Source organism: Gallinula chloropus (genome assembly GCF_964237585.1).
Source record: "Gallinula chloropus genome assembly, chromosome: 2".
Classification (NCBI taxonomy): domain Eukaryota; kingdom Metazoa; phylum Chordata; class Aves; order Gruiformes; family Rallidae; genus Gallinula; species Gallinula chloropus.
The window spans coordinates 110,567,223-110,577,439 of NC_140086.1; the positions used below are offsets into that span (position 1 = coordinate 110,567,223).

At 41.2% G+C, this 10,217-nt stretch overlaps 1 protein-coding gene across 1 annotated transcript; it reads right to left on the bottom strand.

Annotated features, from left to right (window-relative positions):
• Positions 1-2,252: 2,252 nt before the first annotated feature.
• NEUROD6 (neuronal differentiation 6) lies at positions 2,253-3,266 on the bottom strand (the record flags this gene model as incomplete). The annotated part of the gene is made up of 1 exon (XM_084260097.1): positions 2,253-3,266. One exon carries the CDS (start codon positions 3,264-3,266, stop codon positions 2,253-2,255), a length of 1,014 nt encoding a protein of 337 aa, XP_084116223.1.
• Between the last annotated feature and the right edge of the window lie 6,951 nt (positions 3,267-10,217).

Genomic DNA, 10,217 nt, shown 5'->3' on the forward strand with positions numbered 1-10,217 from the left:
ATCAGCTAACTCTGGATAACAGCAGAAGCAATCTATTTTACCCTCTTCTCTTTTCCCACCCCCCTCCTATATTTGGCATAAAACACCTGGGCATGCTTTTGAGTTGACAGCCATCCCTATCACCTTTCATCCAGAACAGGCAGAAAACCTCTGCCTGTACCTCCTATAGTTCCTGACCCTGATGAAAGGTGGGATAATAGTAAGTCAAGGCACCTGAACTGTGGCTCAAAACTCTGCTTCAGAAGGCTCTGTTTTGGGCCTGATATTTGTGCCTGGAGAGTATGTTGGTCAAGCAAAACCCCAGGCCCATTCCCCTCCTTCTGCAAGGTTGGTAGCATTTAGATCCTGATCCAAACTCTGGGACTTGTTACCCCTCCTCCAGTAGGTGGGATGTTATTTAGAAGAGATGAAGGTCAGACTGCTGTTGCTCTTAAGGAGCTGTGATGCTTGACTGGTCAGACGGTTTACAACAAGTCCAGCTTCTAAAAGTGAGGAAATTATCAGGAAAAATTGGCCCATCCTCTCTTTGTGAAGCTGCCTACTCAAGCGAGGATCTGGGGTTCATGTGCCATTAGTAAACTGTGCCCCAGATTGTGATCCAGCCAGGGGGTTCAAACTTGCAGATGGAATCTGCACTTTTTTGTGTATTTTTTTTTTAAATATTCCCTGCTCATTCACAACATAGCATTTTGGAATTCAGGTGAATGCTTGTCAGGGAGCGGCTATTTCCCCTTCAAAATTAAGAGGTCTTGCTCCCTCACAGGTTTAAAGGCTGTTGGCTTTTCAGATCAACTGTTCATTTGCTGGGTCACTTGTGTAGTTTACTGAGAAATAGCTCTGAGCAGTTCAGAAACAAACCCATGCTCAGCTGAGCTCTGCTTGGTTAAGGTGCGAGGGGCCGTGCAGACCCTCGGAGACACTGTATTGATGTGGGTTGCAGATTCATCTGTGGTTTACTGGTGCTGTTTACTAGCCAAGACTAAGTTTAGCAATGTTTGAGGAGTCCTTCCCTCTGCAATTTTTGTTTCCATGTGCCAGAGCTGGAGGGGCAGCTAATGGCCCGTGTGTCCACTTTAGGGCCCCTTTCTGTATGAAATTAGGTGCTTTGTTGAGCTATAAAGTCACCTTCTTCCTCTAACTTGCGTTTCATTTAGTGCACAGCTGCTTCAGTGGTATTTTGGGTCTGTTTTTTGCTGTGCTGCTAACACATCCTTCCGAAAAGAGCATGAGGTTTGCCCTGATAATTCATAATTTCCATCCCCAGGCTCAAGCACTACAGGGGTGTGGGGAAGAAAGCTGTGTGGGCAAGACCAAAGGCAGCTGTGTACTGTGAAATAATAAGTATCAGGCGAAATACAGTACCACAGCTAATAGATGTATTTTAAAAGTGGAAACATCTATGTTTAATTGCATTTAAAGTACGTAGTGAGAAACCACAGTTATACATTGTTGTAACAAACCTTTACATCTGAAGTCAGAATAATACAAAAAAAAGTGCTGATTATATATGGTCAAAATAACTGAGGCAAAATCTCGACAACATATTCTAAAATATTAGCATGTGGCCCCTGCCAGCAACACTCTAAAAGTCAGGCTGAATAATGTCAGTGACAATCACTGGTTTTCCTTAGCTTACCCAAAAACAAACAACCCAAAAAACTCTTTTGTTTTTTCGTTTACCTTTTTTTTTTTTTTTTGCATAGCTTTCAATATTGCTGCACTCTCACCTCTGCATATTGCAAGCCCATCTCGGTTCTGAGATAATTTCTTTAAAGTTCTGAATATTTTTAATCCAGTTCTCCTCAAATACATAATATATATTTTCTACCAATTATAAATACATAATTTTTATTAATCTGATTTCAATAACATGCATTTGTATAATTACTGTACAATCAAAATAGACATTGACTTTACACAGTGTGTATGCTTTTATTTCAGCGATATTGTTCAGACACACTGCTCAACAAATCAAGCAAATGGGGAAATAAAAAGAAAAAAAAGGAGGGGGGAAATAAACTCTGGGAGAGAACAGAATCTCACAGTGTTTACAGACAAAAAAATGAAAGGAAAAATACTTATCGGAAAAAGGGTTTATTAATACATAGAAAATCCCCACAATAGTTGAAACACACTTTAGGAACTAGTAAACACGTTAAATAGAGTTGTGCCAATTACGCAGTGCCCAAGCATCTGCTTGCTCTTAATTAGATGGGGAGGTGAATGACCACTGTTTATTTTCATTTTCCTCATTAATTATGAAAAACTGCATTTAATTCATCTTGCATGGTGAGAGACTGGCTGCGCAGATGTAAGTCGTAAGGGAAGTGGCTCTCTGTAGGCAACCTGAACATAGAGCTCTGCCCAAGGGGACCCCTGGGTGGCACTGCACAGTAATGCATGCCGTAATTGTAATTTTTGCCATAGTCCAAGCTTTCTTCTTGCTTCAGGGAAAATATCCCATTATAGTTAATTGGGGGAGGACTTAAGGGACCTTCAAACTGTGGGCTGGCGCACTCGGGGGAAGTGCTTTCATAGAAGGACTCGTAAGCACTGCAGTAATTGTAAGGTTTCATGGACTTGGAGTTGTCGAGAGTCCCGTGCCCTGGGGGGGTGCCGAGCTCGGGGCTGTGGTAGGGGGGGTAGAAGGTGGAGTAGGGCGAGCGAGTGTGATGGGCGCCTTCACCTGCCTGGCCCATCAGGAAACTTCTGGCATTCAGCTGCAGGCATCCCGCCACCAAGTTTGTAGTTGGCTGGGACAGCCCCTTGCACAAGTTTTGGACAAAGGTCAGCAGGTCAGGTCTCTTGCCAATTCGCAGGATTTCAGAAAGAGCCCAAATGTAGTTCTTGGCTAGTCTCAATGTTTCTATTTTGGACAGTTTTTGTGTTTTAGAATAACAAGGGACTACTTTCCTTAAATTGTCCAGGGCGTCATTAAGGCCGTGCATCCGGTTCCTCTCTCTAGCATTGGCTTCTTGTCGCCTGAATTTGATCCTTTCCATCCTTATCTTGCTCGTCTTTTTTTTCCGAAGGCCCCTTCGCCTAGGCAAGCCGTTCTCATCCTCTTCTTCTCTCTCTTCCTCCTCCTCCTCTTTTTCTGTGTCTTCTCCAGGAGATCTTTTAATATTTTTTCCTCGGAGCACGATCTGCTTCGAAAAGCTTTCTGGGTTCTTCATTTGCTTTTGGTCATCACTTTCTCTGGAAAACTTTCTGCACATCTGGGATTCTGGCATTACAACAGACTCATCAAACGGTAGTGTTAACATGGTTCTATAAATTTAAGTTACCTGAAAGAATGCCAGCACAACATTTAAATATTTCCATTTTTTAAAGTTTGCCGACTTACACATCCTCACGCACCTTTTGTGCGTCTGCATGCATGTTCTGTGAATGTGTGTGTGTATTCATATATATATAAATGTACAATCTGTATTTTTTGCATAAACTGCCAGATGCAAATGCTCTCTATTTTAAAAAATTAAAGCTTTTCCAGGATTTTAAACCCGCCCAAAACATTCAGGATCTTAAAACTAAAAAGCCCCATTTCTTACACATAAGTATAGAATAAATCAATATTTAAAATGTACAATTAGCTCCCCACAAATTTATCTTATTTTTAAACAAGCCCTTCGAACCTTCTCCACTGTGGAATTCAAAGAAATGCAAAACGTGATAAAGCAATACAGAAATTGCATTAATCTAAATTCCCCTGGGTAAAAAATGAGGAGAGAGAGGACAATCTTAAAATTGACAAGTGCCATATCTCTATTAAGTGATGGCTAAATATATTAAAATAACTTATTGACTTAGATTTCAAAGTGGGGTTTTTTCCCTCTCCACATTTCTTCCCTGACGAATCAAGATATTAAACTCTAGTAAGTTAGAGTGTGTGAGAAAAAAATTAATGAAACATCCCCCCTCCTCAGCCTGTAACAAAATTAAAAACAAAGATTTTTTTTCCCTAATAATTTGTATAAAAATCACATATTACTTATTTCGTATTAAGACAAAAATCAGAATGATCGAACCCTAAACGTATTCAGATTAGAGTTAGGAAATAAAATTCCCCTACCTTTTTTTTTCCTTTTCCCAGCAAAAATTCTAATTGATATTTTCTGTTTAGTTAGAATCAATTTATAGGCTTTTAATCTTTTTTTTTTTCTTTCCTCCGCTTTTTTTTCTCTCCTCCATCAGTTGTTGGAGGGGGGGAGGTGAAAATTTCCCTGCACGCTATAGCAGTGTTTATGTTCTGCGAGGCTCAGACGTCTCCCTCCAGCTTGTAGCTGACAGGAGCGGTCTGAGGATTCTGACTGCAATCCTGCACGTGTGCTAAGAATCCAGCCTGGAACAGGAAAATATTTTCCTTTTCCCAATTATTTCGGTTTTGTTTGCAGTTTGGGAGCAACAAAAGCTTGGACCCCACAGTCCTCAAAGAGACAAACAAAACGAATGCAGGGACTTTTTTTAATAGAACAAAACTAAACAAAAACCCCAGTCAAAGACTAACTCTATCAGTATTGTCTACACACTTGCAATATTACATAACACCAATGAAAGTATGCAATTGCATCAGAAGAATAAAATGTTAGGAGGAGTTATTAGACAGTAAATAGCATACATAAAATACAAGACAATGATACTGTATCTTTAAATACTTGCATGCACACCCAGCACCAACTGAAATATATCTTTATTTGTATTACCTTAGCTTTTTATTTCATTCAACAATCAGTTTTCATTTTTTGCCTTCCAAATCTTTTCAGTCTGAATGTCGCATCGTCTCCTGGAGTCTAGATCTGTGTATATCTGCACTATCTCATTGATCTCTAAAAAGTGACATTGATGCCAACTGCCAGAGCTGGTACCCATGCCATCTGCTAGTGACGTCACGGGGCAGAGAAAACCACGTGAGCCTTTCTCCTGGGACCTTCATTCTGCACTGATCATCTGGCATCCCTCTAAGTGGGTACCAGCATTCATGTATCAACACAGAAGGTTAGAGTGATAGAAAAAAAAAAGGGGGGGGGGGAAGAACAAAAAAAATCTGCACCAGCATTTCACATACAGTAGGTGCATTTCCACTGGAGCTGTTTCTTTTTAGCAGTCTAGCTGCACAGATAAACGTGCCAACATTTGGTGCTATCCCTGCCTACAGGTACGGCTGTCCTGTGGTTGTTAATACGGTATTGTTTATATGAAAAGTGCTGTCTTGTATTAATCCGAGTCCCTCGGTGTACCTGGTACCCAGGAAAAAAAAATCAAAGAAAAGGAAGGCAGGAACGGGGATGTAATGCCTGTGCTATAACACAGCATGGTCACAAAAAGTAGTTTTTGTGTGATGATGCTGGGAATGATTCTTGGGGTGTGGGTTGTTTTGGGTGCAGCGTGTTGCCCCGGAATGCAGGATAAACGGAGGAAGCCTCCTGCAAGCTCTAAGAAATCCTCCCCTTGCATCCTTAGTGGTTTCTGAAATTCCCAAAAGAAAAGAGGCATTTTTTTGGAAACTGGACCTACAACATAAATCTTTAACAAGTGATGCCTTTTTCCAGAAGCGCATGGTGGGACTCACTTGTCCCTCGTCCTGCCCTGGTGTGGCACAACTGGGGCGCACCTGCTCCTAGTGGGGCATCACACTCTCATGCATTGACTCGGGTGCTTGGAGGGCTCCCTGCTCTGCCAAACTGCCTCAGCCTCTTTGTGAATCCTTCCCCGAATTCTCTTTAAAATTTGAGAGTTATTTCCTTTGGAAACGTGCTTCCTCCTCCTAAAATTTCCCCCCTGCTTTTCTATTTGCCTCCCTGGGTGCTCCCTTCTCCCTGCCCTTGTTCCTGTCAGCCGCCTCTCCTGTATTCCCTGCTCTTCCGCCCTTAACCCTTTTGTCTCTTTCCACGGGCAAGAAACTGTTAAATGAAGCCGACAAAGCCTCTCGGCTCAAGCCTTGCCATGGAGCTTATGGCAAACCCCACCTTGGTGTGTTTGGGGTTTGTGGTGGTTTGTTGTTGCTTGTATTTGTGTTTGTTTTTTTGGTTTTGTTTAGTTTTGTTTTTTTATTTAAGGAGTGGCATGTCACACATAAGTGATACCAAGAGAGTTACAGGGGGAGCGATGTTTCACCTTAGAAACATTCTTTATTAAAGTTTGCTTTCATTATTATCGCATGTCGCTGTCTTTTAGTGACTAAGTAATCTCTATTTTAAAAAGTGAGCGATTGAGTATGCTTTTAGTATTAAAGTAATCCCTGGCAGAGCTGCTATTGTTATGGGTCTGTGTCAGCGTTTCCCTTATAAATCCTGTTTTTGAAGGGTTTATAACTCATCTGCTTTAATTCACGTTGGACCCAAGCTTGGCATTAATGTTCTCAACCCCGATCCAATTATTTTGTTTTCACAAAGTTTCATTTAAATGTTTGGGCATTTTTTTGATTAGAGAGGGGAAGAAAAAGAAATACCGCCGCAGCAGTGTTTGCGGAGACCGTGTTATGTACATCTATGTGTTACCTCCTCAATGATTTTAGAGCCTGTCATTGAAAAAGAAAGCAGCCCCCACCCCAAACTTTGCATTTTTTTACAGAAGTGAAAAATATCGACTCATTCATTCTTTACAGTACTCAGGCCTCCTTTCTTTCTTAATTTATTTTTAAAAAAATTAATTTTTAAGATAAACATATTAGAAGTGACAAAAATGTTAAAACTTAAGTGGCAGGTGTTCAAAAGGAGTAAGAGCTGTAGTATTCATAGCATTTGTTCCATTTTATCCTGAATACTACAATCTGTGCAACAGAGGAGAGGGTAGAATCCCATTATTCTCAATAGGAATTTATGTATTAAGATTTATATTGTAGCAGGTCCTAAGCGTTGTCAACCTTTTCAAGGATTTTGCATATTCAGAGTATTATACAATGCACGATAATCTAAATATGCAAAGTCCTGAGGAACCAAACCTTGTTCCGATGCATACTAAAAATACTATGAGAAATTGAAGGAAAGGTTGACACTGTAATGGGTGTGTGTAAAGGGAAGGACCGTTAAAATTTCCGGTTTTATCACCCAGCCTCCAAAATACACTTTTATAAAAATATTTTCTCTCTTTTTTTTAATTGCTGAAGCAGGGTTGTGTGGTTGTTGGGGTTTTTTTTAAACTACTCAAATGTTATTGTAAAAAGCATTTTTGAATGGCTTTTCTGCTGCTACTAAAACCAAAATAAATGAATTAGTTTGTCTTAACGGATTCCCTCCGTAGTAGTAACATTACATTTTTGCAGATTCTTAATCCATCATTTGACCTTTTTAATATTTTCAAATAAATAGTGGAGAAACAAAATAGCTGAGATATCAAGGTTTAAAAAGCCTCTACTGTGCATGCATAATAACTTTTCATAAGGATTTTACTACGCATTTTGTATTATGGATCCATGATATGCAAATGTGTACTGCTGTTAATATGCATTCACAGCATACCCCATAACTGCTGCTTTGCTGTCTACTGTGAATGCATGTTAAGAATAATACACAAAACACAGTTAAATGCACTCTATAGAATGGCTGCACAGCAACAAATATGTTACTGAACACATACCATGATTTTTTTTCTCCTGTGCCCAAGCTGTATAGTTTTGAATTGTTAGTGACTCTTATTTCAAGTGCAGTATTATTATAATACATTTAACGCAGCCAAACATTAATAGATTCACTGAAATAATATTGAGTTCAAAGGACCACAGAACCTCCACAGTGCATCAGGGGGACTGACCCAAACTGCACTGCAATCAATGGGAGTCCTTCCAGTAACTTCAATGCGCTATCATCAGATCTCCAGGGAATGTCTCTTTTTCTTTTTTTATCTTTTCTTTTTTTTTAAATTTTAATTTTTTTTTCATTATCCTCTCCCACCCTTCCTGGCCCATATCTCCCAGTTGTGCTGTAGCAGGAGAACTGCTTCAGAACTAAGGAACTCTAATGATGTTCGCTCAGACCACTTTGGTGTGCTGTAGTCTGGGTCATTGCCTGGTAACAATGGGACCTCGTGGATGGTGAGGGGACTGTTCAGAAGGGGGAGAAGTTGGATAAATCTTTTTCTTTTCCTTGCTCCTTCATCCTTCTAATGAAAGCACTAAAAGTCCCAGCAACTCTGCTCCTGGCACACATAAAGTCATAGCAACAATCCTGTGATGCTAAAGTCCCTCACTCAAGACCTGGTGCAGGTTTGCCTTCCTAACGCAGCACCCATATGCACAGCCCAAACACCTGGGGAGGACCAGAAATATCCCCTCCAAACCTGGATACCTCTGGGCAGGCTCCAGCATCAGTGTCTATGCCAGAACCTGACTACACCTGCAGCGTGCTGTCCTATACCTGCGCCTGTGTTACCACAGTGGCTACCTCTGCTGCCTTGGGAGCAAGACTGGGGGCAAATGTATGTCTAGTGCATCCTAAATTGCAAAGCCAGACCATGAGTGCCAAGTACTAGGGTGACCATACGAAAACCAGCTGCTCTTGTCTCCAGTCTCCTGCAGAGTTCAGAGCTCAGCAGGAGGTGGGAATAGCTGTGTGGGGTTGGGGTTTTGGGTTTGTTTTGTTATGGTTTGAGTTTTGTACAAAAGTATTGCAAAAGAAGGTGTTGTGTTGAGCAGGGATTCTGGTCTGCCAGCCCCAGTGAGTAGCAGACTGGTCAGATATAGGACCCCCTGGTGAAGGTATGCCCATTTTCCCACAGAAGGAGCTGCCAGCAGAGGAACCAGACCAATGTGCCATACAGACATTGCATGCCAGCTGCATGTCCTACGTGCAGCTCTGGGAGCAAAGTGACGTATTCCTGTTCAGAGGCGACCCAGCCCTTCTCTGCCTCACCATAACCCCGGAACACCTCTATCAACTATGAACCGCTTTGTGAGGGGAACCTGCCATTCTCTTCAAGTTGGCTAAGCCCTCTCCCACCAGTGCTTATGGTGTGTGGGGATATATGTCCTTCTCCTCGGAGAGATTAAGGAAGACACTAATAAGGACCCATGGCTTCAGGGAACTAATGAACAGTAGTTCACGAGGATTCAGTTTAGTCTCAAAATGTGATTTTTACCCATCTGCTAATGCCACAAACTATTATAAATGTGCTTCACACTACGCCCCATGTAATGAGGATGAACTTCTTGCTCTAATCAGACATCCTTAGCTTTATGTTTTGGATAGGCCATTAAGGACAAATATGAAAGAACTGTGAAAGGGCTAGTTACTCTGTTTTAACAGGAGTCGCTTGAATGCAATGGGAATTTAGAGTCTGAAAATGAACCTAATAGTAATTGCTTGTGGTTAACCAAAAATAATCTGGTGACCAGAAATTGCTCTGAGATTCCTCAGACACAGTACTAGAATGGATCTGATTTGGATATGATATACATTTGGCATAATCCTATTAATTTTGAGCTTCTCCTGGCTTACACTAATGTAAATGAGGTGACACAGAGTGGGACCAAATAATCTTAGAATGGCAAATATGTTGCTTTTTAAAAAAAGCAATGGCATGAGATAGCCCCTAAGTTTTATTAGCAGATTAAGAGGTGATACCAACCTTGTAGCAATATGGCATTTAAGTATTTCCCTCTATGGGGAAAAAAGGCTCTTAGGCCAGACATGTATCTGTGTCGCTTCTTGAAACCACAGGAGGGGTAAGGTCATGACTATTGCTTCGTGGTGTGAAGCAACTCTATGATACATCTGAGAAAATGTTGGGTTTGTTTTTTTTTTTTTTTTTTTGTTCATACTTGGTGACTGGGATCATCATGTTCTCTGCTGCCCTACCTTGAGGATGCTCTGAGATGAGTAATTTTGGTAGCCTTTCGAGGCTGAAGCAGGGACACTTGACTGTATCACACATCCTGATGCTGATGCCTACTCTTTAATGGGAATCTCTGTCAAACAGCTAGTTTGCAGCACTGGGTTTTTTCCTCCCTTTCTTCTGCCGGTGCCTACAGTGATTCACAGGCATGCTTCCTCTGTGTTTCCATTTTGAGAACATCTCTGTCCCCATCAAAGCATGATTTTTGGGATGCACCTTGCAGCCAATCCCTTCTAGAAGAGGTGGTGTGGGTGTGCATGACCCCAGAAGAGACCTGTGCTGCTCCCCCTTTGCCAAGCAAACCCCTGTGGCTATGATACATAGATTTTTCTTCCATAAACTGGGACATTCCTTCCTTTAGAAAATCTCTGAATCTGAAGAACTGCTTT